The 27347-nt window shown below is 42.6% G+C and overlaps 2 protein-coding genes and 1 long non-coding RNA gene across 3 annotated transcripts in view; all 3 read left to right on the top strand.

The window, feature by feature from the left end:
- bcor (BCL6 corepressor) overlaps positions 1–10528 on the top strand; it is a 33887-nt gene extending 23359 nt beyond the window's left edge. Inside the window, exons 10-14 of the mRNA XM_025903729.1 lie at positions 6050–6216; positions 6982–7127; positions 9059–9136; positions 9310–9463; positions 9567–10528. Of these exons, the coding sequence (XP_025759514.1) occupies positions 6050–6216; positions 6982–7127; positions 9059–9136; positions 9310–9463; positions 9567–9897 (876 nt within the window). The 3' untranslated portion in view covers positions 9898–10528. The remainder of the gene's footprint in view (positions 1–6049; positions 6217–6981; positions 7128–9058; positions 9137–9309; positions 9464–9566) is intronic.
- An 8148-nt stretch (positions 10529–18676) lies between these two features.
- On the top strand, positions 18677–23830 carry atp6ap2 (ATPase H+ transporting accessory protein 2). Its single transcript, XM_003451603.3, has 9 exons — positions 18677–18833; positions 21174–21304; positions 21414–21542; positions 21635–21730; positions 21824–21961; positions 22067–22120; positions 22217–22366; positions 22463–22582; positions 22972–23830. Exons 1-9 carry the CDS (start codon positions 18758–18760, stop codon positions 23164–23166), a joined length of 1089 nt encoding a protein of 362 aa, XP_003451651.1. The 5' UTR covers positions 18677–18757; the 3' UTR covers positions 23167–23830.
- Positions 23831–24597: 767 nt separating this feature from the next.
- Positions 24598–26087, top strand: LOC112844219 (uncharacterized). Its single transcript, XR_003216950.1, has 3 exons — positions 24598–24743; positions 25011–25100; positions 25456–26087. It is a non-coding gene; the product is annotated as an uncharacterized LOC112844219 (long non-coding RNA).
- The last annotated feature ends 1260 nt before the right edge of the window (positions 26088–27347 follow it).

The raw sequence follows: 27347 nt of genomic DNA, 5'->3' as shown, positions 1-27347 counted from the left end.
TCTCCGTAGCATCGGGAGTTTTTTTTTTTTTCTTTGTGTGTCGCTGCCGATCATTTGCTCCTAAACCAGATCCTCTCATTCTCCCCACACGCAAGAAAGAATGAGACTTGTGTATATTTTACCGACTCTCTCTCGCTCTCTCTCTCAACTCCCATTGCTCCGAAAGCTTTTAATTAAAGTTGGATGGCCCACTCTCTCGTTCTCCCTCATCCCCCGTGTTTCTCTTAGCGAGCCTAAACGTTTCTCCCCCTTGTTGACAGATGTTACAAATTGATTTATTGATCTGAGTAGTTTTAATGCTACTTGAGCTGCGGATTCCTGCTCTCTCACCCTGTGTGTGTGTGTGCGTGCACGCGTATGTGGGCGCGTGTGTGCGTGTCCACTCCTTCGCTATCTCCTTTGATGCTGCCTTTGTGCGTGCGTGATAATTTTTATCACCAGCAGAGGAATCTTCTCAGAAACTGTAAATAGGTGTGGGTTTCTTTTGTTGCTCATTCATGAGTTGCTTTATGGTTGTGTGTGTGTTTGGACACGTTTATGATGATGAGGTGCGTGCGTGTGCGCGCACGCGTGTGTGTGTGTGTGTCAGTGATTATGTGTGTGAGTCTGAATGGGAGAGAGCGAGAGTGTGAATGAGAGGTAAGCACTGGGAGTATAATCGCGTTCTAATGGCCCTCTAATGTGCCGTGGTGACTGTGGTTAGCAGTGGCGGCGGCTGTTTTTCTCCCTGGCTCGCTCTTACTCTCTCTCACTCACACACACACTCTCACACACACAGATACACGCGCACAAACAGGGTGCAGCGCAGCAGCAGGGTTCAGTCAGCCGTGCTGGAGAGAAGCTGGCTCGTCTCTCTGATTTATGCGTCTCTCTCGAACGTTTTTTTTCCCTCCCTCTCCTTTTTTTTTTTTTTCTCATTCCCCCTTCGCATTTTTCCCTTCCTGCGCTCTGCATGTGGAGAGGGAATGAAGGAGGAGGGAGGAGAAAACCTGAGACTACACAAACAAGGCGCTGACCGCTGCGCAAACAACCCCCTCTCTCCCACCCTTTCTTTCTCTCTCTCTTTCTCTCACTCCCTCCCTCTCTCTCTCTCTCTCCCTCTCTCTCTCTCAGGAAGCTCGTCTCTCACTGCCTGTGTGCGATAAGCCTGGGGCAGGCCCCTGGGGCTCCCACACATGCACACACAAGGACGTGCTCAGGAACACACACACCAACTATGCATAAGGACTAACACACACACACACACACACTTGCATACAAGCCTGTAGATGCGTACAGCGCTTGTCTCACGCTGGTGTTTAAGCGCCGCAAGCTCTGGGCTTATCACATGCAGGCAGAGAGATATGAGGGCCTGCGAGACGGAGGCACGCACACGAACACAGCTCACATGCCGATTATGAGCATGCGACGGAATACGTGCGCGCACGCACACACACACACACTTTCTGACCCAGTAAGCACATGCACAGGCATCCTGACATGTTTCTTCTCCATATGCCGCACAGACAAGACGACTCTCGGCGTTCGCTGTCGCACACCCACATAGACCTGCACATGCAAATTCAGAGTCGCCTCATGCACGCACAAGCCACTAAATACACCACTGCATCTTTTTTGTGTGTGTGTTTGTGTGTAAATCGGCACATGCAGGATGCAGAATCACCTCATGCATGCAATTTTAGCACACATGCACTTCTCCGTGCTGTTCTCGCTGCCTGGGCCGACACTGTGCATATTTCATGTTCATTTAGTTTTGCAATCCGTGCCTCTGCACATGAAAGCCCACTCTCTCTCTCTCTCTTTCTCTCTCTCTTCCTTCCTCCCTCACTCCCCTTTTATTCTCTCGCTCTCCCTCGTCTGCCTCGCTCTCTGAGCATTTGAAATGGTAATGAGCAGAGATTCTGCGGATGTCTTCATCCCTCTAGTGCTGGGGCTCGGGGCCCCTCAGCTCTCTGCCCATTGAAAGCTCAGATAAAGGTGCAATCTGTCATTTATTCTCCCCATGAATCGCTTCTGATTTTTCTCCTCAAATCCATGTATGATCCAAGCAAAGAGGAAAAAACTGGATTGCATTTTAAGTGCCTAGTTGGACCAGAAACCGTGATGGAAAAACTTGGAAAATGAAATCACTGTGATCAGTGGTTTTTGTGGTAAAGTACATCCACAGTGACTTAAAGTTCAGCTTTGACCGATGGCAAGCAGTCCCGACAGTGCTGACCTTTGATGGAACTACAGACCAAAAAGTCCAAAATTTAACACGTTATCACACTAACTGTATTGCATTTCATTAAACAGACTAATACTGCACATCTCTTTAACTAAACCATTTTAAGTTGAGGTCGTTAGGGTCGTTAGCTTACTCGTCGCAGGCCAGCTAGCTATGACAACTGCTTTGGCGGGTTCGCATCATCATGTTGTTGGGTAGTAGCAGTATCGCTTGCTAACTAGAGCTAGTTAGCAAAAGATTGCTAACTAGCTTCGGACGTAACATCAAAGTTTTTCACAAACTTACATTTGCACTCTGTCATCTTCTGATCCAACGAGATACCAATAGCTACTAATCTCTGAGTGACTAAGGATTATGCTTTCCGTATCCACAAGCCTGCTTGGGTCCAAGTAATGTAAATTTCATCATCAGACGGTGGGTGTGAAGTTCCGTGGGGACGTCTGTGTCTGCCTGCTTTTGGTGACTGCGAGGAGAATTTCCATTACAGTGCAGCAGCTATGGATGCTCACAAAGTGGTGGACTTCAAAGAAGCATAAAGCAGGGGTTATACTTCCGAGTGTGCTTGGGACTTGACGTAAATTTCATCGTCAGATGTTTAGCATGAGAGTCTATGGGGAAGTCCGTGTGCATCTTCTCATCAGCTTCAGTACAACTCGACTGAAACTGGTGAGTCGCCCCCTGCTGGTTATTAGAAAAAAAATTGTGAGGCCATCTATGTTTAATATACAGAATATAGTCAACAATAACACAACAGTAAACGGTTATTGCAAGACCATTCGCATACCACAGGGTAAGCATTTGCAGCAGGCAACGGCACAACAGGATTGACGAAATTCAAGACGAGGTTTCGTTTTTTGCACCTGGACTACTAACAAGGTGTAAGGTAGAAATGGCAACAAGAAAACCAAAACAGACTTTGCGGTGTTGCAGAGAAAATGTAAGGACAGTGGCAGGACCATTTTTCATCGTTCGTAAAAGCCACTGGCATTGGCACAAGAAGGATGACCTAAAAAAAAAAGTACGCAAGCTTAGCTGTAATGGTTTGATCAATGAACGCGGGTGTTGCATTATCGTTGTTTGTCCAGATTAAAACAATATCTCATCATTTTCACACAAAGGCTGGGTCAGCAGAGCTTCCAAAGGTTTATTTTCGGGGCTCCTGAACCGGTTGAAGATTTTGGACAGTGGATGTGAAAGCGGCAGAAGTTTTAAAATGAAACTGGATTAATGTGGACGTACCCATTTAAAAGACACCTGTGGAGAAGCTTTAATGTGCAGGTTACTGATGAGAATGGGACATCCTCCTGTTATTCATTCTTATTTTTAAGTTGGCTTAAATGGCATACGTGTGCCTGAGTGTGAGATTAATTAAGTCTGACTGACATCATGAGTAGTTGTATACTGAGGCTTCCCGTCTCCCTCCGGCGGTGCCATTCTACGAGGGCCGGGCTTTCACGCACACTTTACACATGCACTCAATCATCCGCACATTTCACTTTTCCGAGCACGCACAAACTTTGCTGCCTAGACTTCATCATTCAAAGGAAAGCCACTCGTGCATCTGCGCACGTGATTCATCTCGACATGACCACATGTGCTGTATGCGAGAACTCTGCGAGCCGCGAGGGGTTAAATGTCTGAGTGATGCATTGATTGCAGGCGAGCGCAGGGAAGCATTCTAGAGAGGGAGATTAGAGGACGGAGCGAAAGAGCGAGAGGAGGAGGAGGAGGGAAGGGAAGGGGTGTCTCATTTTACTGCGGAGGAGTGCGTGCGTGCGTGTGTGTGTGTGTGTGTGTGTGTCTGGCGGGAAGCCGGGGCTCTCATGCTAAGCTCCTCGCTCTCTCCCAGCGATATTAAACACGGCTCCGGAGGTTTAGCGCTACGCCTCCTCCACAGCCACACACAAAAAGGCACACGAGCGCACACACACAGACACAGACCGAGGAAAGCTGCATATCAACACTCTCTACCCGTCAGTCTCTCTAACACTTGCTCTCATTCACTCACGCAGACACACACACACACACACACACACACACACACACACACACACACACACACACACACACAGGCACAGCGAGTGGAATCCCCCAGAGGGGAGCTTGAGCACAGTGCTCCTGAATCTCTCTCCAGCAGGCAAACAGAGCGTTGGCAGTGAAAGAAAACCAGTTGGAGCGTCTCTCCACCTTCCCTCATTTCTCTCTCCCTCTTTTTTTTTTTTTTGCACTTCTTCCTTCCCTGCTTTCCCTCTTCCTTCTCTCTCTCCATTATCTCTCCCGCCTCTCTGGCTCATCCGATCGCTCGCTCTATCACTCCTTTCACCCCTCCCCGTTTTCACACCGCCACCCACTACACCCCACCCCTTCATCTCTTGTTATTATCAGCTGCAGCCCAGAGGACTGCCCCGGCAGATTTCATCCACAGATTCATTTATCTGTCATCTGTCGGGGTGTTGCCTCTCGTCTGTCCCGTTCCGCGTCCTCTCTAACCCTCTGCTCGTCCCTCTGTCAGTCTGTTTTCTCTCTCCGCTTGCCTTTCCTTCCCTCTTCCTCCCTCCAGCCACCCTGTTCTGAAAGCGCGAGTGAGAGAGAGATAAACACTTGGACTAGATGGCAGCCTAGAATTAGCATAGAAATGGAAGTTTGGAGTCATTTCCCAGGTTCAGATGAGCAGCTCTGCTCCCCTCGGCACAGGACTGTCAGCAGGACAGGGTATGAATGTGTCTGGATATAAGAGTCACGTGTGTGTGTGTGTGTGTGTGGTTACAGTTGGATCCATAAGTTTTAAAAAATATATATTTATATATATAATTTTCCTTCTGTATACCACTACAATCGATATGAAATATAGCAATAAAGATGTAAATGAAGTGCGGGTATGCAGCTTTAATTCAAGGGGTTTTAAGACAAATATTGTGTAAATGTTAACGAGTTCAAGCTATTTTTTTTTTTCTATATTTCTACGTGGCATTTCCATTTTCACAGGCTCAAAAGTAAAAGGACAATTTACTGGTGTCGTGGAGACGGGCCACTCGTGGTCACAAAACTGCTCATTTCATGCGAATTTAAGGACATATTGGATTTCAAAGCTATTTTAACGTCTGGATATATCTATTTGGGTTTACAAATACTAGTAATAGCCAGTGCCACACTAAGTTGCATATCCACAAGGGCACAAACAAACCAAAAAAAAGCACACTTGTCTGACTTGAACGGGCCCTGTATTGACACACTTTCAGGCTGGTTTCTGTCTCTCTGGCTCGTCTCTGCTTAATGGCAGCAGACGCTGCTCCAGTCCAATAAAAACCAGTCTGACTACTTAGTGCTGGACCTCCAACTGTCACAGCCCTAGACCAGAGAAAACGCTTCCAGCTCTTGAGCGGCGCTATCAAATCTCTTTGTTCCGCTTCCATTATGCTGTGTTCAGAGCCCAGCCATTGTAACTGGCTGCCACAGTGGCGTCCAGGCCCAACCATGCCACACAGACGCACACACACACACACACACACACACACACACACTCTCTTACGTGCATGAGGAGAATCTGGCAGGCTAAATACAGTTGAGTCACACTTGGTCTCCTCGATGTGTTTGGCGCCAGCTCCAGTATTATGGAGCATTTGTGTGCGAGCGTGTATGTTTGTCCAGCACAGGAAACACACTCAGTTCCTCCTTTCCTTCATTTTTCTCCCTCAGGAACCGTAAAGGGAAGGACTGTTTGCGCATGCATCTGACTTGTGTGGCTGCTCTTGCAGTGTTTGCTTCGCAGATGCTCACACACTAAGCCCTGCTCTCTTTGTTGGCTCTTTTTTTTTTTTTTAGGAGGTTGTGCTGTACTGTCTGGAGAACAGAGTGTGTGAGGTGAATCACAGAGATTACGCCGGTTACTGCGCGCTCCACGAGGCGTGCGCCCGCGGCTGGCTCACCATAGTCCAACACCTTCTGGATTACGGGGCTGACATCAACTGCAGCGCTCAGGACGGCACCAGGTAAACGAACTCTTTCATGCACGTGCACACTCGATCACAGACACCAGCGGTTACATAAACACCCCTCTTAGGAAAATGCAGAAATGAAGGGATTTTCTTTTTCTTTTTTTATGGTTTTACGTGAATTTCCAAATAAAGAAAACCAGGGCTTGATCATCAATAAAGTGACGTGAGCTTTCTCATAACTAAAATTTCTGGGATTTATTTTACATTATTGTACAAGCGCAGTGATTTGGCTGATTAGCTGCACTTTTGGAAAGGGAAGGCTAGTACTTTCATTGAAGTGTTATTAAAATTTACACTAGGGGGTCTGTTCTAGGAAACTGTGCTCAGGTCTTACAGGAGTATTGCCCATGCAGTTTTGCTTTTGAGATTTGCAGCATCTGCAGTAAGAACAACGGTAGTCTTATAAATCTGAATTTCATTTTACTTTATGTCCCGCTACGTCTGAGTTTAGGGAAAATCTAAATAAGGAAAATATATTTTGTGGCGCTAGATCGTTCTTGTAAGTGTGATCAGAAGGGAATTCCAAAAAATTCCCTCCACACCATGTATAAATTTTATCCATGGATTCTGAAGGATATGTGGATCCGAGTTAGTTTAAAATATTTTCTGAAGAAGGTAAAGAAGACGTTTCCCTCTTATAATTTTAATTTGATATGTATTTGTAAAGATATGATGCAAAATGCAATTTTTCCCCTAATCTCATCCTGGTAAACCACTCCAATAGTTAATCAAAAAAAACTTACTTTCCTGTGTGTGTAGACCGATTCACGATGCCGTGGAGAACGACCACCTGGACGTGGTGAGAGTCCTGCTGTCTTATGGCGCCGACCCCACCTTGGCAACGTATTCTGGCCGTGGCCTTCTCAAGATGACCCACAGCAACAGCATGGAGCGCTTCCTCACTGGTAAATGTGATTTTCTTACATATGAAAGAAAGAAATTGACATTAAACTGAGTCCTTGACTTCAGATTCTTACATTTGAGTCTCATTTTGGCACGTGTGATAGATGGCTTGCAAACAAAGGGGCCTTCTGAGTTAGACCATCATATGTAAGAATGCAATATGAAGAAAGACAAAACAGATCTCCACAAAAAAAGATGACTTGGAATTTAAGATCCTTATTAAAATCACAGTGTAGTAAGAGCTAAAGTTGCCCATATACTTGATTTTAGCGTTTTTTTTTTTTTTTAGAGTGAATCTAAAGGTAGAACGTTTCTTCTCTCATGCAAACAAAATGAAATGCAAAAGCCACAAAATTTGAATATTAATGTGCCTTTGACCACAGATCATAAAACCCAGCGATGCTAGAAAAGGGAAATAAAAGCCAGCGTGAAGCTAGGATTTCTTTTTCAAAAACACACACCCATACACAAAAAAACAAAACCCAAAAGCCACACCGGAGTGTGGGCATCAAAAGGTGAGGCAAGGGTAAACTGTTAAAGAGATCGGTCACAAGCCCGGTTCCCGAAAGCTCCCGTCTTGACTCGTTCGCTGTTTGCTGTTCTTTCAGCGCTTTGACCTCTGTCCAACCTGTTGGTGTGAGGCCCTCTCCGCAAATCCTCCCAACAACAGCTCGACACGTCCGTCGCTGTCATCCCCGTCTCCCCTCCAGCGACCTCCCTACCCCTCCTCTCCCCCTCCCTCCCTCCCTCCCTCGACCACCTGTTAGACAGGGAGTCTGAGCCCGCCGGGGTGCGTGCTGCTGCCTCTGAGCTCCTCTATCTGGTTACTTAGCAACGGCAACTGTGTTTGCTCAGCGTACGTGCGGAAATGGGCTTTGCTCTGGCTAGAGACTCTGCTTTTGTATGCGTGCATGTGAGCGCCTGTCTTTTCGCAAGGCTGCCACGCTACAGTCTGACGTGTGTGTTGTGAGGGCTTGATGTTTGTACTCGGGTTGAGTCAACACGAATCTGTGCGCAGGAGGAGGAGGAGGAAATGAAAGCACACACACAGACACACACACACACACAAACAGGCGCACGTTTCCCCTGTAGCCAGCTGCTTAGTATTACCTGAACTAGTTAAAAGCTATTGCCTGAGAGACACTCGGGGGCTCGTACCGAGCAGGAGAGACGATCGCGGAACGGAGGCAAAAATAAAACAGGTGGCAGGAGGAGGTTTATGCGAGTAGGTAGACGCCTGCGAAAGCTGGTGCTGAATGTTGAAGAGAACGCGGGTGGATGGATCGATGTCGGCAGGGAGATCGAGCACCGGAGAAAATGAGCGAGAGCAAGCGATTGCTGCCCTCCCTCCACCTGGTCCCACTCATCTGGAGGCCGTTAATCCCTCCAAACACACGCCAGACGCCCCACGCCTCAGCACTGGCACAAAGCCCAGCTCTCACTCTGCAAGTGTGTGCGTGCGCGCGCATGTGCTGAATACACACTTTGCTCTCGCTGGGTGTGCTTATCCAGCTCCCTCTGCCTGTTTGTTTCCATCGCTCTGTGTGTGTGTGTGTGTGTGTGCGCACTCGGCGACTGTGTGTGGTTCTTGTTTGATTCCTGGCAGCAGTCTGCAGCCCTGCTCTGCACTGAGCCAGCTCTAACCCAGCGGAGACAGCCACTCTCCTCCCCCGTGGTAGAGCCGCTGGCCCCTGACCATCAGCCCTCCCGCCCTCCCCCTCCTCCCCCCAAAAACATTTGCTCTGTTTGTTTCTCTTTTCTCTCTTGACACTCCCCCTCACCCTCCTCCTCTCCCTCTTTTTTTTTTTTTTTTCCTGCGCTCTTTATCCATTTTTCTGCTGTATTCTCCAAGGGCAATTGTATTTGCCTCGTTGCCTGTCCCCGGGGCTCTGGCTCTTGAATAACAGGCGTCGCTCCTCTCCTCTCTCCATAGATTATTTTGCCGACCTTCAGGGCCGCTCAGATGACGACCCAGGGCTTTATTGGGAATTCTATGGCAGCGCTGTGTGTGGTGAGTACTGATCAGCACTCTGTGTGTGTCCTTTAGTGCTTACAAAGTCTTTATTTTTAAACATCATCAGTGTCTGTACGTCGCACTGGCCTCTTTTAGGCAAGGCAGTTTTATGGTAATGTTGACGCTCACTAAAAAACGATCCGTGCTTTTCCTTTCTTCTGTGTGTCCAGAGTCTAGCGAAGAGGGCGGTGTCTATGACATTTTAGCAGACGCCCCAGGTCCAGATGATGAAGATGAGGATGATAAAAGGGAGGTGTTTGAGTTCGAGTTCTCCGACCGACCTCTTTTGCCTTGCTACAACATCCAGGTGTCCCTCTCCCAGGGGTGAGCATTAATCTTAAAAGCAGATTACATTTTCAACTCTGTTTTTTTGTTTTTGTTTTTTAAAGTTCATATTCCTAAACGTCGGTTAATTATTCTCTCTCAGGCCAAAAAACTGGCTGCTATTCTCCGACGTGCTCCGTCGGCTGCGGATGTCCGCTCGCGGTTTCCGGCAGGCCTTCCCTCACATGGAGGTGGTGACGGTAGCGGAGGCGGAGTTTTACCGGCAAGCGTCTCTGTCCCAGCTCTTCTCCTGCCCAGAAGAGCTGGAGGGCTTCCATCCCGACAGCAAGGAGCTGCTGGACCTGGTGGAAGACAGCGCAGAGCTCGCAGCCCTGCTGGGCTCCACACTGGAGTTTCTGGACGACCGCTGGGATCACCCCGGTGACAAACTCAAGGACAAAATCAAGGCTGTGGGAAAGTTGGGCTCATCCTGACCCTTTGACCCACTGAACCTTGATCATTATCGACTGCAGTTTGCTTTAGAACCGAGCAGGGGTTATGACGACATGCCTTAGCCTGACCTTTAGTTCCTGCGTTTCGGCCCGACTCTGGACCAGCACTGGTGCACTGTACAGATGGACTGACCTACTGGCTGATGGGCTGCTGAAACATTTCCCTCTGTTAACTGAGGATCAATATATTTGTGACTCAATAGACTTAATAATGGTCTTATTTTTATAAATTAATATATGTATAAATAAATATATAGATATATATAAATATATATATAAAATATCAAGAGATTTTTTTTTTTTGCTCACACGCCCCTCTGAAAGATTTTGTATGGCAACAGAGCATAAGCGTGTTGTCAGCGACTGGATGGCGTGTGTGAGCGCGCGGCACATTGTGCATGTGTGTAGTTGTACAGAATAGTACCGAGGCTGTGCTATTGAATGTGGTATTTGTGTTTATAGGAAGCACATGATGTCCTGTTTTTCTCCCACCCCGCCATCCCCTCCTCAGACTTTAGTGGTCGCTTGAGCCTCAGGGGCTTTTCTGTTGTATTTTTTTTTTTCTGGATGTTCAAATGTTGCTTCCTGTTTAGTCTGTAATTTAACATTCAAACTACAAAATTGTATAATAAAGTTTTAAGATAATGTTGATATTCACCCCTTGGCACAGCTTGTACATAACAAGGAGGCTACTGCAGTAAGGTAATTTTTGGTGTGTTCAGTTTTGTTTTGTTTTGGGTTTGTTTGTTCTTTTTGTTCTAACTTTGTAATTAAAATATCTCATAATTTGTATTTATATTTTACAAACGAAGTTGCTTTAAAATAAATATACAAACCGCAAGATGATCTACGTGTCCTGCTCCTTGTTAACTCATTCGTGAAGTCATTTGAATTCTGAGAAGTCGAGCGGTGATGGGTGCCCTGTCGATATCAATCTGTGTGTGTAATTACTCCTGCGCCTGATGGAAGTGCGATCCACCGCGATCCTCTATTGCCATCTCTTGGAAATTTTAAGTATTGTAGGTTTAGTGCAATTTATTGCTGCAGCCCTGAGAGAACAATGTGCCAACTCCAACTTTGCCGCCTATGTGGTGAACAGCTGCTGGCTTGCAGCGTCCTCTAGTGTATAAATCTGCAAACACCACCCATTCAATGGGGCTTCAATTCTAAATCCCAACTTTTGTGTGGGTGCCGATGCTGTTTTTAATGTTAATGGAAATCCAGGAGGTTTTTGATTGCATCAAGGAAAACACAATATGTGAGTGTGTGTCATGATTTGATTACTTGATTAGCCAAATTTAGTTTTTTTTAAATGGCAATAATCACCTAATGATCTTCTTACTATCAGCAAAACCAGCAATGAAGCTCTCCTTCAAATGAGTAGTATCACTGAGGCTGCCGATCTCTATTCATTTGTGCTACAGATCTCTACTGTTGTACACAAGTGACTTTAAACTTGGAATCATTGTTGGTACCAGACAGACTAGTCTGAGAGTTTCAGAAACTGCTGATCTACTGGGATTTTCCCACACAAATGCTTAGAATGGCTTGTAAAAGAGAAAATATTAAGTGAGCAGCAGTTCTCTGGGTGAAAATGCCTTGGTGATGCCAGAGGTCCGCTCAAAGGAAGCCAACAGTTACTCAAATAACCACACACTATAACCAAAGTATGCAGAAGAGCATTTCTGAATGCGCAACAAGTCTCACCTTGACGCAGATGGGCCACAGCAGCAGAAGACCACACCGGCTCCCCTTCCCGTCAGCTAAGACCAAGAATCTGAGGCTCCGGTTCACACAGCCTCAACAAAACTGGAACGGCACTTGGTCTGAAAACATTGTTGCTGAGCGTGTTCGTCCCTTTATGACCACAGTGTACCATCTTCCAGCAGGATAACGCTCCATGTCACAAAGCTCAGATCACCTTAAACTGTTTTCTTGAACACGACAACTTACTTTAATATCCTCTATCGTCACCAGGCCAGATTCGAAACGGGAGATTCACATCATGGATAAGCAGCTTCAAAATCTCCAGAAACTCTGTGGGCTCATGTCAATATGTTCCAAATATATTCACTATTTACTAATGTTTGAGAAATGTTTTCTAAATCCACAGTGTCCATCTTCCATAACGCGAAAACGAGAGAGGGAAGCACCACAGGCACGTGCAGTGGGAGTTTGCCAAGAGCACGTATATGTTACTTTATTCAGACGTTTAGATCTTGTAGTGCTGCTGTGCTTCTGTGGCACATAATTCTGGATATGTGTATTTCAGGATTAACAGACTGGAGCCAGGTGATAAGGCGAGGTTGTGTTTGATAGTGTTATTTCGTACTGTAAGCCAGCTGTCACTCAGGAGTTAACGTAGGGATAAGCAACATGTGTTTGGCGTCACTGAACAAATAATCCACGGTAACATTTCAGCATATTGTTACTCAAGTGGTCCGAGAGGGATCCAAAATCTCATCTGGGCTCTGCAGGATTTTGTTATTTTTACTAGACTTGTGCTATTGGAGTTTTAATGGACAACATTTTCTGCCACTGTCTCCTGGAAGATATTTATAATGTTTCACTCCATGTGAAAAGAGACAGAAATGCTGTAAATTTGTTCAAAAACAAAAAGAAGAGCACTTCAAACTCTGGCTGCTTTCCAACCCCTGCACAGTTGGCCAATAGCCAGTGAAGGTGGTGAATGTCAAATTGGTAGTTTCAGAAAGTCAGACAGGTGTGGAAAAGGGGGGTTTCCTAAGGCATCTGAGCATTCGGTGAGCATTTCTGACAGACTGCACAGGCACTTTTACGGTATAGGAATAACAGTTGCAATCCAGCGCTGCGGGCAAAATATAAAATATATTTAAAAAATGCAATGCAATTGTCAGCTGTGTGCATTCTACTAGATAAGCAATGATTGCATGCATGCTACAGGGTTTGCTGGACTCGTAGGACTAACCCACAGCCCCACAGTGAAGCAATCTGCAGTCTGCATCACAACTTCCACATTCTCTAAATGTTTAGATTAACATCGACACATCCGTTCAGGAAATAAATATCTGGATAGACAGACTGCTGCGGATGGAAACAGCAAATTGCAGTACATGAGCATAAACCAGTTCCAGTTCTTCAGACAAAGATAAAGACAAAGACAAACTAATATCATTGTGGGGATATAGGATGATCTTAGGACTTCTTTTTAGGTCCAGCAACATCACTCAGAATGCTCCGTGTGACTGCTTGCTTTTGTTGAGGGGAGGAATGTCTGAGATGAACTCCTTTCTGCATGCAGGTAGAGAGAAAACGGCCCATTGCAGATATCCAGGTAAAGGTGTCAGACTCGTGTCAGGTGTCAGAGTCTGTCAGACAGCTAATTTAGATGCTGAAGGCGTTAGTTTGTCAGCCGAGACTCTGAAGAGTCATATCCTGAGGCAGAGGTTGCAGGAGGGTCACACTCAGTGTCAAGAGGATCTCCACTCTGACTAACTTCCCACTTTACTCAACAGCAGGATGTAATTGCAGATAAGGGCTTTGTCTCTGAATATAAACCTCTAATAAGCACTTATTATGGGCACTATTAAGTGGAAAAATTGGGATGACACAGAATATGGCGTGGATATGCTCGTCACCCATGGTGAAGGCTTTGTTTCTTCTTAATTGTCAGTAAAATTCATCAGAATGGAGCCAAGCAGACTGAAAAATGAGCTGTTGCGTGCAGCTCGATTTAGTTGGTAATGTCTGAATCTTGGGGGTTTTCTCCATTATTAATGAACTCCCAGAAATAGTCTGATGATTTAACTGATTTATGGAACTGAAAAATCTCAAGCAAGTGTTGTGATAAAATTTGATCTGCAGTGTCGATAAATCAGCGCTGAAACGTCTTTCAGCCACTGCAACCCTGACAAAGGACAGAAAGAAAAGCTTACCACTCTTACTAAAAGGCAAACCAACCAGGGGGCCATTTCTGAGTGCCACTCTGCATGCATTCTACTTTCCTTTTCCTGTCAAAGTGCATTTGGATGGCTTGTTGACATCTACAGGGATGCAAATGGACACACTTCAGCTTGTGCACAATTCTGACACGCTCTTACTTAACCTCAGTCATTTTTTTTCTCTCTGTTTGGCACGGCATTCTGACGAAAAGTCGTGTTTTCTCTCAGACATTTCTTGGGTTACATTTTCGAGCTTTGCATGGAATGATTTGTAATCATTTTAGAATTAAGACAGCATAACGGATACCAGATGACTTTTTTCACCGCATCATCATCTCTGGAGATGATGGAGCGATTATCTTATTTTGACACAGCCCTCAGACTTAAGGATAAAATCACGGCGACTTAACACTGAACGTGTGGAAATATGGAACCTTAGGCCAAGTCAGAAAACAAGCGTGTGCTTTGCTTTGTGCCAGTTTCTAAACAAACCGGTAATAGGCCCACAATACAAATAAAATAAAGGTCAAATACAGATTGAACATATGCACAACTGGCAAGTTTTGTGTGCTTTGGTTACTACATTGATTTGGACCCTGGTTACACCTGATTCCCAACAATGGTGACAAAGTGCAGCTGTAGAACCATTTCCATCCCTTTGAACATCTTTCGATGTCATTTCTTCTACCATACATTTTTAAGTGCTGAGCTATCACCAGCTTTTCTGCAGTCCTTTTTTTCTGAGGAAACCCTCTGATCAAGTCATAAGTTAAGAATTCAAGGCGTTTAGATGAAAAAGAGGAATTACCAACTGCAGTGAACACACACACACACTCACACTCATTTTCATATCTTAGTGGGGACATTTAATTGACATAATGCTTTTCCTGGCATCTTACCCTAACCCTAACCATCAAAAATGAATGCCTAACTCTAACCCTCTAAACCTAACCATAACCTAATTGTAACCCTGACACTAAAACCACATATTAAGCCTCAAAAATGCCTTCAAACTCATAGGGATGGGCATTTGGTCCCCATAAGTGACAGTTGGTCCCCACAAGTATAGTAACATGTCTAAACATGTACACACACACACACACACACACACACACACACACACACACACCTTCTCCCAAACATAAAGACAAAGTGCATTCGATTCCATTCATTCCTGAAAGACTGAATCTCTAACATAATGGAGACCACAACACCTGCACTTTACAGCAAGTTTGCCGCTGGTTTTAAATGGAAAGTAGCATTAAGTAGCGTTTCTATTTTTGGCTCGATTTGCTGCCTTTTATTTTATGTGTGTGGGTGTGTCTGTGTGTTTTTGTCTATACTGTATATTCACATGCTTTTTATGTGTCTGATTATTGATTATCACTGTTGATTGTCAGCATATAGTGGTGGCCTATGGGTTTATGTCTGTTTACAAACTATATTTCTCCAATGATCATAATAATGTTCAAAGGAACAAAGAGGGAAAAAAACCTGGACGGTTATTGCACTGTTTTGTGTAGCCATAAATATTGTTGGTTTAATCATTTAACTATTAATTTACAGAGGAAATGAAAAATATTATTAATGCCCTCGAATTTACAGTTTTTTGCAGATATACAACGAGTCATTAAAAAACTTTTTTGTGTACAAGACCTGTGTTTATACACCAGTAAGACAATTATAGCAGAGTAAGTAATCTCATATATCTCACAAAAACTTGTAAGCCTTACAGGGGATATTTTTTTTTAAGATAGGGTAAGAAAGGCTTTATTTAAGCTAAAGGTTGGGGTGGAAAATTCCAGTTTTGAATCATCTAAAGAACATAATTATTACAAAATAGCTTTAACTGGGTAGAGCAGTTTAGTAAAAAACAATATAGCTTAATTACCGAAAAAAATCCCCAAAAGAACTCAATTAAATAGAAAAAACAAAGCAAAATAGAAACTTATTCTAGTTTCTCGTAAGAGGTCACCACAGCAGATGGATATGCATGTGTAGTTTAACAAAGATTTTTACTCTGAATGCCCTGACATAAGATTATTCATCAGCACCACAGTGTTTCCTCTTAGTCTTGATCTTTCAGGTGAGAAGCAAAATAACAAATAATAATAATTTAAATAAACAATTTACTGCATATTTTAGGAATTATGTTGTTACAGAAGTTGAAATTATTATTATTATTATGATTATTATTATGATGATGATGATGATTATTATTATTATTATTATTATTATTATTATGATTATTATTATTATTATTATTGCTAGGTAGCCAGGTAGTAAAGGGGTTAAAGTGGAATTTGGCTGTAGTGGCTCAGTGTGGGGAAAAGAATGACACCTGAGAATCACTTCTTTTGTGAGCTCCTGTGGATTTCTACTGTGTATAAGCTGTGATCAGCTGACCTGTGCTGCTATTCTCAACAGTGTCTCATTTCTGAGAGAAAGGTGAGAATTCTGAGATTAAAGTCAGAATCCTGAGAAAAAAGTCAAAATTCTGAGAAAAAGGTCAGAGTTCTGAGAGAAAAGTCAGAATTCTGACTTCAATCAAGACAAATCCCGGAGGAACCCACCCGATGGATTAATAAAGTTTTATTTAATCTAATAATCTAATAACTTTGATCACAGCCAAACTGATTTACTCCGGAACAAATAAAACACCGAAAAAAAGCCAAACAACTACATTTTACGTTATCCGAGTGACTTATATATCATGTTTAACCTGAGTAGCGAAAGAGCGGGGGGTCTGAAAACGATGAAGCCGGGAGTCTGCTGCTCTCCCCGCCTCCAGTGACCATTGAACCCCCCGGCTTGCTATCGAGCGGGTGGGTAACAGATGACTTTTGCAAATATGCGATGTCTTGATAAACCAAGCAGATATTTGAAATTTACACAGCTACTTTCTCGCCTGAAAATATATTAAAAGTTTATTTTGTGACCCAGAAAGATTAATAAGAGTAATTTTAAAACTTAGTAGCAGCCGCCATTGTTGGAAACTGAAATTGGCTGGGCCGTGCTGTGAATTCTGGGATATGATGGGCCACAAAGGACACACCCGACCCATCCTTCAAATTTGGGGAAATGAATGATGCATTTGTTGGCCGCATTTGAAGGAGTCGACGAATTGGGACAGCCTTCATTGCCTGGCTGTGACGTAATCGGCCTTCAAATGCGACCTCCGGAGGATGCAGCCGACATTTTGGGACACAGTTTCTGACTTTAATCTCAGAATTCTTTTTTCTCTCAGAATTCTGTTTTTTTCTCAGAATTCTCACTTTAATCTCAGAATTCTGACTTTTCTCTCAGAACTCTGACCTTTTCTCAGAATTTTGACTTTTTTTCTCATAATTCTGACTTTTAGCTCAGAATTCTGGGATTAAAGTCAGAATTCTGACTTTTTTTTGCAGAAATTTTGACCTTTTTCTCAGAATTCTGACTTTAATCTCAGAATTCTTTTTTCGCTCAGAATTCTGACTTTTTTTCTCAGAATTCTCACTTTAATCTCAGAATTCTGGGATTAAAGTGAGAATTCTGACTTTTTTCTCAGAATTCTGACCTTTTTCTCAGAATTTTGACTTTTTTCTCAGAATTCTGACTTTAATCTCAGAATTCTTTTTTTCTCTCAGAATTCTGACTTTAATCTCAGAATTTTGAGAGAAAAATCAGATTTTTAATTCGGACTTTTTCTTGTTCTTGCTAGCACCATCCATGGAGAAGTGCAGGAGGGAATCCCAACAACGTAAGGAAGAGGTGAAATTAGCCTGGTAAAAAATTAGATGGAAGGAGATAATTAGGAAGGGAGCGACTCAAGGATTCCAGTAAAATGAATGCTTACTTTGACCATCAGCTAACAGTGTGGATGAAGTGGTGGTAAACACACAGTAATGAATTCATATCCACCATGACACCTCATGTAACATGTAAATTTAAGAATATTTATTTTTTGTGACTTTTTAAACGTTATTTCTGTCTCTAGTGGAGTTTAATTTTATATTGTTCTATCTTTTTAAAAAATATCTTATTATATCATATTTTTTAGATGCTGGGTGACGTGTTTTTTCCTCATCAAACTCAATTCATTGTAATGTTGACCCAGTGTTAACCACAGGTGGCAAAAGTTCCTTCTTTGCTTGAGTTGAAGTACAGATACTCGTGTTAAAAAACAAACAAACAAACAAACAAACAAACAAAACAACTTTACTCCAGTAAACGCTGAAGTACTGAAGAAACTTCTTTACTCATTTAAAAATAAAAGGTACCAGCTCCAAAATGTACTTAAAGTAAGACAGTACAAATTAGCTCCTTAAAGGACAATTCTTCTGAGCATTTCTGTACAAAGGTAACTGAACCTTGTGCTATATTAGTGTAATAATAAAATGATATTAGTACATGAAAATACAAATATTATTCAAATATACACTCTATTTCTAATTATTGTAATGAGCTTGAATGTGTGATGTAGAACACATGCAGTGAAAGATAATTTAGGACAATAACTATTTTTTGTTGCGTACATTGTAGAAAGTGACTACACTACTAACGATAAAATGAGTACAGTCAAGGGGTTCAAGGTTACCGTGGGATTCAGCAGGTAGGGGAACTCTAAGAGCTGTGTAGTGGCTCAGCATTGGGAAAAGAATCAAGTGAAGTAGAATAAAGCATATAAAACAATAAATTGCTAAAGAAATACAGTAAAACAGAAGCACAGAGAATACTAGATAAGATTAAGGTGGCTATAGGATGTAAAGTTTAGTTGAAGTATAACTATGATATAATAAAATCTCCTTGGAGAAACATCATAGCGACGTTTGGTCGTCAGCGAGTGTTGATTCCCCTCCAGTCCAGCAGGCGGCGGTAGCGCACGTGAAGTCCTACAGGAGGGAGACGCAGGTCAGCTGATCGCTGCAGTAGAGGAGAGAGAGATGTCTGTGAAGATCTTGCGAAGGATGGAGTCTGTTTTTACCGTCACTTTGACCTTCTACTGCCTGTTCACAGTCGGTAAGAAATACATAATAGTAGTTTTTCATTACTGACGTGTTGGGGTGTTTTTTTCCCCACGTATTTACGTGTAATAGTACAGTATCTTATATGCGCTGAAAGGCAGGTCGCTCGCCGAGCCCGGAACATTGTTAGCGTTGCCGTTTAACTCATTGTAAGATTTCTGTGACCAGACTCGTACGGTCGTGCTAATATAAACGAGGATAAGTGGAATAATAACTCTGCGGATGCTGGGAGTCATTGTTCGGCTTTGGACTTTCGTCAAGCGGAAGACCATAGGGTTAGCTTGCTGCTAACGGAGATTTTAGCTCAGTAGCTTCTTAAAATCTGCCAGTGACGATGAGGACGTGGTTAATATTCGTAAGGACGAGGTTGACAAATTCGTCCAGGTCATGTAAAAATGAAGAAAGTACTAAATATACGGCTTCCTGGTAGAGGGTTACGATTTTACAGAAGCCTGGGCGGTCACGTGACATGCTCTACGCCACTGGTTCCCCTTTATTCACCATCAGCTCTCTGTCACGAGTTCTTCCTCCATCCACATGAAAGGTGAGGGTCGATAGTTACTGAGCAGGCTGCTGCTTCTTGTGTTTGCTGTAACAGTGAGATAAACTGTGCTCCATCCTCCAGCAGCTCAGGGCTGACAGTCAGTAATAGTTATAGTGTTAATGCCTTATCACTGGTTATATAAATACTTTTGACTGATTCCTTATTCCTAAGGGATTTGCAGAGATTTTTAAATTGTATACCGTTCCCGATGCTTCCAGGCCTCCCATTTATCCAGGCTTGGGGCTGCCATTGTACCAAAAAGTGATTGTCTGCCAAAAAAATATTGCCCACATTTAAACTGTTGCAAATGACTTGTTGACCTATAATATGTCAAACATATCTCTCATGAATAATGTCAAGTCATTTTGAGCCAGAATGAATATTCCTGTCATAAGGAAGAAGACAGAAGTCTATATATCCTCTGTTTGTCCAAGTAAAATTTATCATTTATATTAAAAATGTCTTTCTCAAGAGATATCTGACCAGTAGGGTAGTAGAAATGGCTATCACAGTGGCCAAGAAAGATTGGATTGATTATAATGTAGGTACACTAAGGCAGAGTCATGCAAAACAGGTAATTTCTTTAATTACGCATGTCCAACTCAGGGTCGCCACTGTACTGTCATGGTGGACAGGTGTGCAGTCTGTCACAGGGCTGAGACGCAGACAGACAACTCTCATTCACACCTACAGACACTCTAGAGTCTACAGTTAGCGTAATCCTGTGCATGTCTTTTGACTGTGGAAGAAACCCACGCAGACTCCATGGGCTGGATACAAACCAATGAGGCCGCAATGCTGCCCTCTTTGGAAAAACAGCAAAAAAATATCTGTGTCATTATGAATCACATGTGATATTTATAGATGTAGAACAGTTTACTGCCATGAATGTGTCAGTCTGGTTCTATCACTAACAAATATTGGCCCTCCTGGTTTGGTAAGAAAAAACGAAATTTACTTGGAGTCATTAACCCTTGTAAATATCATTGACTTTGATTTTATTGTAATGTCCCACTTTTCATAATTATATTGTAGTGTTTTGCTTTCGTATGTAGCTAATAGATCTAGAGGATCTAGATTTACTGCTACTGAAGTCTTGAAGCAGATACTTAACAAATTTCCCACGTGTGGGACTAATAAAGGTTATCTTATCTTATCTTAATGCTTAGTACTTAATGATGATAAAAATCACTCGGTATCTGTGACAGCTAAAAGAAATGGTACAATACAAGAAAGTATAACTGTGTAACCCGACTGAGTCATTTTACTCACTAAACTAGCCTGAGGGTTAGACATAATCCGTTCAGAATTTCAACATGTGCATCCCTCCTCGGTGATAGCTAAAGTTCTTGCTAGATGGTAAACATTTTAAGTAATGCTATATTCACTGAATCAGTATACAGTACAGAATCACATCTTTATTCTGGGCTGAGCAGCAAAAGAAGTTTCCAGACAGAATTGGACAGAATTCGTTGTAATTTAATTTTTAAGTCATTCTCCGAAAAAGTAGTACATGTGCCATTCTTTCAAAAACTCGTGCATGTTGCCATGTGACGCTTCTTTTTGTTCCTTTTGTGGGAATTTGTGATTGCAAAATGGCCACGTTTTAAAATACAAAATTGAGCAATCAGTTGGATACAGAAAGTGCACCGGGCAACAGATAGTGTCTTCAAACTCTAAGCTAATAATTATATTTGTAGGTGGTGATATTTTTTTGTCTTACTTAAAAAAACAAAACTGTATCCTATTCTTTTACTCTTGGATTTACAGTCCTGCTGTTTTTCCCCTCAGGTGTCCATGGAGACAGCTTCACTGTGCTGCAGGCTCCAGAGTTTGTGTCCTTCCAGAAAGGTGACTGGCCGGTTTCTGGAGAGAAGATTCCTGACCTGGTGGCTTTAACCATGGGCTTCTCAGTTCAAGAGGTGATTCATTACTTCAGCTTATGTTCCACAGTTTTATTAGTGTAATAGAAGAAGGCTAAGCTCATAATTACGCCAGCTTAAGCTCCACTATGCGTGTCCAATTGCACAGGATCTATCGTGGCCAGGCCTCCAGGCTGGTCCATTGTTCCAGCGGCCCCGGGCCAACGTTCTTGTGGTGGTGAGAGGAGTAGATAGCCTGGCTCTGCCTCAGAGCGTGGCCTCATATCCCCTGGAGAATGTGAGTATGACCGTTTTTGTGCATCAGCTTTTTATCTTGGTATAAATAGAAGTGTAGACTTGTATATGAGGGTGCTATCTTCTTTCCTGCAGCCCGTTCCCTTCACCCTGGATAGTGTTGCAGAGACTGTGCACTCTTTGTTTGCTGAGGACACCCCTGTAGTCCTCCAGCTGGCCCCCAGTGAGGAGGTAATAAAAGTCTGCTGACGTACTTCTTATCTGAGACAACCCTCTTGAGGCACTGTTAGTTATTTACTTTGACCCGTCTTTCATTTCTTTCAGCGGCTCTATATGCTCGGCAAGGCCAATGCTGTGTTCGAGGACTTACCCGTCACGTTGCAGCAGATCCGGGCCCGTCTGTCCCAGGATGGCTCTGTGCTGTCTTCTCTTCCCCTCAACTCCCTCAGCAGAAATGCAGAGGTCAGTTCTTAGCCACCTTTAAAACCAAAAGACTTATTTCTTACTCCCTACTTAACCAAAATTCCTTCCTTTGCCTTTCTTACCTTTTATTCTTTTTTTTGTTAGGCCGATTTGCTCTTCCTGTCCGAAGTCCAAGTGCTGCATGATATCACCGCTCTGGTGAGTTGTTGCTCGGACTGAAGCAATTCTTTCCACTTACAAAAAAAAAAGGAAAAAAGAGTTGTTTGACTCAAATCTTTTCTTTCCCTCCTGTAGCTGCAGAGACACAGACATTTGGCTAAGGACCACTCCCCTGACCTGTATTCGTTGGAGCTGTCTGGCTTGGAGGAGCTGAGCCGGCTCTATGGTCCAGACTCCCCTCAGTACCGCGACGCCACGGCCCTTCTCGCTTCTGTCCTTCAGAAGGTTAGGAGAAGATCTGAAGAAGCGATACGCCTCTTCAGCTAACAATTTAACCACATTTTAACCGTGTGCGTGTGTGTTTTTGTTTTTTCATTTCAGTTTGGGCAGGATGTGTATGGTCTCTATGGCAACAGCTCTGTGGTGGAGGTCGTTACAGTGAAGGCCTTTGAAGCTCCTTTAACCAGGAAGTCGCGCTCAATACTGGAATCCAGACAGATTGTAAGTCTGGGTCAACCTACTTTTTACTTTCTGATTTTCTGTTTCGTGCCAACAAAAAGGCAATAATAATGAGTCACTTGATGATTACATATATATGCTAGAGGAGATACTTGCTGAATATGACATAAATGTACCAGATTAGAATGGGTTAATTTACATTTCAAGCACATTTTCTGTAAAACATGTAGTTTAGAGGTCTGCGTCAGGTAGCAGAGAATAGCAGCAAATTTTTTCTCTGTCAATTTTTTTTTTTTTTTTTTAGAGAGGCGTTCATTCAACTGTGTGGTGATTCTGAGTTTCTGTTTTGTTTCTTAGCTGCCTACACTGACACTTTAAACTAGTTCCAAATAGCTGTTTTTAATTTCTTGACTACTGCGAACATTTTTCAGAGTAACCCAGGCAGCCCTTACAACCTGGCTTACAAGTACAACTTCGAGTACGCCGTGGTCTTCAACATCGTGCTGTGGCTCATGATCGTTCTGGCACTCGCTGTCATCGCCATCGCTTACAACCTGTGGAACATGGACCCGGGCTACGACAGCATCATCTACAGGATGACCAATCAGAAGATCAGGATGGACTAAGTCCTGCCTGTCAAATCTCCTGCTGTCCCCTTAGAGCCCTCTAGTGAATGTTTGTGTTTTGTGTGAGGTCTCATTTAGTGAATAAACTGTGAGAGTCTTGATGGGAGGAAGACCGTAATACCGCTCACTTCTTTGTTTACAACTCTGGCTACAGAACCTACAAAAATATTAACATTTCGTTAGCGGCTCCTCAGTTTATCTACAGTGGTATCGTTCTTCATGTCCTGGGTGAACAAACTGAGACTTCCTCTCTACAAACTCACAGCATTCCTTATAAATTTAACCCCTCACTCTCTGTGTCTCATCTGTTTTTCTTGGTGATTGAAGTTGTTTTTTGTTGTTGTTGTGGTTGTAAAAAATACATTGTAATATGAAAGAATGAGATTTATCTGGTTTCTCTGTAAAATTGTTGTGCTTTTGTGGGAAACAGTTTTAAGTTAAATGAAATTTTATGTGTATATATTGAATATACAAATGCAACTGTATGAGAAACGGCTGTGCTCTTGTAAAAAGATGTCAAGTAGACTTCAGCGTGCTTCTATTCTAGATTACAGACGTGTTGGGACACAAATACTTGATCTAAATGTTGCTTATTAGGATTGGATACGAATAAATGAAGCTCTGTAAACTGCAATATGTGAATGACAATAAATTATTAAATGGATCACCCTGATTTTTATTTACTCCTATATCACACACACTGTGCGTAATTATAAAGCTTGATTAAGGTTTTATCTAGTATCTAATAGACAACACCCCTCTCCTGGCTTCTCTGCATTGGCCTCCTGCACATGTTAGAATTTATTTTTGTATTTTACTGGTCACTTTTGAAAGTCTTCTGGATTTGGCCCCAAGCTGCTGACAAGTATTGACCCCATATGAGCATGACTTGCCTTGGATCCACATTTGGAGCCCTTATAGGGACTACTTTTGCCATCAGGGCTCCTCAACTTTGAAATGATCCAGCTGAGGAAATCGCTTCCCATTTCAGCCCATTTCAATAGACTCGCTTGTATTTGTTTATATTTGTATTCTTTTTGGTGTCGCTGTCTGGCTTCAATGCCTGCCTACCCTTTTAGTTTTTTTTGAATTTGTAGTTCTATGAAGTCCTTTTGCCTTCTGCAATAGGTCGGCAGCCTTAACATGAAATTTCCCCTTGTGGGACTAATAAAGGTATAATAAAGGTAAATCAAATTTTGTAAAATCTGTTTTGAAAGTTGCTGTATAAGTAAAGATTATTATTATAGTTTATTAGATATCCTGTAAATGTTACGTTAACCCCAATTCTGTATAATCATTCTTATGTCATCACTGCACAGGTATTGCTCATCGCACATCGTCTTCAATGCAAATATTCTTCATTACATGTTCAGCTTTCGTAACAGCTTAACCAATCAGAAAGCAGGCTTTCTTGAAACCCCGCCTCCGGCACGATATGTAATAGGTTGTGAGCTTTTGTAACCATTCGCGTATTTATATTAGAGGACACAGGAAGCTGTGTTTGCCTGTTACGGAGAAGTTTACGAGAAGTACAGATTGACACTGGACAGAAACCATGGTGTGACTGCTAATAAAAGGTAGGGCATTTTTCTGAAATCCCTGTTAAACCGTTTCGCGACCACGCGGTGTTTACATTTTTTCCACAGTAAGATCTACCTATCTATGTGACTGTATATACAGTCTATACATGTGGCTTGACTGTATATTTATATATTATTTATTATATATACACACACACGTATTGATAGATATGTACAACAAAACAATACATTACACACAGCACACTCATACTCATAGTAACTCGTGTTGTTATGTTGTTGTTGTGTTGTTGTTTCATATTGCAGCTAGCATCTACGTGGTTAGAAGGATCCGGGCTTCCATCGCTGAAGGAGAGCAACAGGAGAAGCCCATCCTGACACCATGTAGTGCTATTGGTAAGACAAATAACCAACTAATGGAAATAAACTGCAAGCAGGAAAAAAGTTCAAAATGTCTGTGACTGTGGATGTCACAGATCTTCGTTAAAGCCAAGTGTGTCATGAGTTTTTGCGAGTTTTTGCGACCTTTACGTTATTAGTATGATTTTATTTTTCTTTTACCCCCGAAAAAACAAAATAAATTGCATGATACATTTTAAGGAACAAATTGCATAGAAAATTACCGATTTAGCAAACATGATACAAATTATACTTTTAATTACATCAGAAGGTTCGCTAAATAGTCAGTTTTTAAAAGAATTTGGATATTCTGACAAATATTTAGTGGTTCAGGCTTCTCTTCTCATCTTAGCTGGAAAGAGAGCGGGGCAGGGGTTGAGAGAAAAAGCCTCGACTGCATCACTGAGCCCAGGATCTGATGAAGGCGTCTTAGAAGCAGCAGGGCCGGGGACGTCATCAGAGACAGCCGTGCAGAAATGTGGCTCCTGATGTTAAAGACTACGCTGGACACTAGGACCATGGACAAGTCAACGGAAATAAATAATCTGTGATTTATTTCATTTCATTTTTTTTGGAGTACTCATTCATTTTATACACTAAACAATTTATGTGAGAAGATCTACATTGTTATTTTTTTTTTTTTACACAAAAGCAAACATCAAACAAACAAGAAACATTATTCCAGCACTGTCCATGTTGTACCCAGTGGTCAAATTTCTTTTACTGGAGACATTTTGACTTGCCACACCATGAAGTACTGGCGTAGCTAATAAAAAATATCACTATAATAACATTAACCAAAATCTGTTAAAAAAAAAAAGGAATGGATATTTTATCAAGTGTGAGTGGTAGGTCAACATGTTCTCTGTAAGTAAAATCTAAGTTTTATCTGCTGCAGTGTTTGAAGGCCGGCTCACCAACCTCTTTCCAGGGGCTGAGCTGGCCTGATGTTTCTGCTGTTACATCAATAAATTATAAAAATGCTCTTGTGGTCATATTTTCTTTTATAAGGAATAAGAGTGTACCAGTAAACATGCATTCACAATAATTGTGAAAAATGAAAATATCTATGTTAAAAATGAAATCTTCAATTATTTTATTTTTAGTAATAAATGAGTGAGTGACTGTTCTTTCACTGAGTTAGAGAGTTCAGGATGAATCTGACGAATGGCATTGTTTTTTTTTAATTTTTAATTTTTTACAGCTTTCAGAAACAATTTTGCTCTGTGATTTTTACATTTTTGAAAATATATTTATTTTTTATTTCAATTATTGCTCAAGGCTGTGGCTGAAGCAAAAACTCAGGTGTGGGAGGAGCTTGGAGAGGTTTTCGGACTGTCTCCAAGAGTTTCTGGCAAAACTGTCAGGCAACTCAGGAGGGGAAGCAGTGCTCTACCTGCACTGTGTATAGTGCAGGTAGAGCACTGCTGACTTCGACTGAGGATATTTTCAGGTTGTGGAAGAGATATTTAGAGGATCACCTTAATCCCAGGGCCGCATCTTCCGTGGAGGAAGTAGAGTCTGAGGATGAGGGGGATGACTTATCCATCAAGTCCATTGCTATGGGCCATTCGATCCTTATACAACTGCTGCAAGAGTTTGGACCACATAGCCGGTAATAAGTGGGACTCTGCCAGGGCTACCCTTTGTCACCGATTCTGTTCATAATTTTTATAGACAGAATTTCTAGGCATAGCCAAGTGGCGGAAGACTTCCACTTGGGTAGTCTTAGAATCTCATCTCTTCTTTTCGCAGATGATGTGGTTCTGTTGGATTCATCAGGTGATGGCCTCCAGCTTGCACTGGAGCGGTTCGCAAGTGTGAAGCGGCAGGAATGAGAATCAGCCCCTCCAAGTCGGAGGCCGTAATCCTTAGCTGGAAAAAGGTGGAGTGCCCACTACAGTTTTGGGGCGAGTAACTGTTCCAAGTGGAGGAGGTTAAGTATTTTGTGGTCTTGTTCGCGAGTGAGGGAAGCGGGAGATTCACAGACCGTTTGCTGCTATGGCTGCAGTGTTGTGGACGCTATACTGGTCCATTGTGGTGAAGAGAGAGTTCACCATAAAAGCGATGCACTTAATTTTCCGGTGGATCTACATCCCTACCCTCACCTAGCACTAGATTGCAGATACAAGCAGCGTAAATGAGCTTTCTCCAAATGTTGGTTGGGCTCTCCCTTAGAGATAGGGTGAGGAGTTGGGCCATTCAGGAGGGGCTCAGAGTAGAGCCTCTACTCCTTCACATCGA

This window comes from Oreochromis niloticus, linkage group LG16 (assembly GCF_001858045.2).
Source record: "Oreochromis niloticus isolate F11D_XX linkage group LG16, O_niloticus_UMD_NMBU, whole genome shotgun sequence".
Lineage (NCBI taxonomy): Eukaryota > Metazoa > Chordata > Actinopteri > Cichliformes > Cichlidae > Oreochromis > Oreochromis niloticus.
The sequence above is the reverse complement of the archived record's forward strand: the minus strand, read 5'-3'. Positions and strand labels throughout refer to the sequence as shown.

What these genes read in the sequence shown, in the direction of transcription:
- atp6ap2 (XM_003451603.3), top strand. Translation starts at nt 18,758, where the DNA reads ATGTCTGTGAAGATCTTGCGAAGGATGGAGTCTGTTTTTACCGTCACT. An exon ending in CCCTCAGCAGAAATGCAGAG is followed by an intron (nt 21,962 to 22,066) that starts GTCAGTTCTTAG and finishes TTTTTTTGTTAG; the next exon opens with GCCGATTTGCTCTTCCTGTC. An exon ending in TCGCTTCTGTCCTTCAGAAG is followed by an intron (nt 22,367 to 22,462) that starts GTTAGGAGAAGA and finishes TTTTCATTTCAG; the next exon opens with TTTGGGCAGGATGTGTATGG.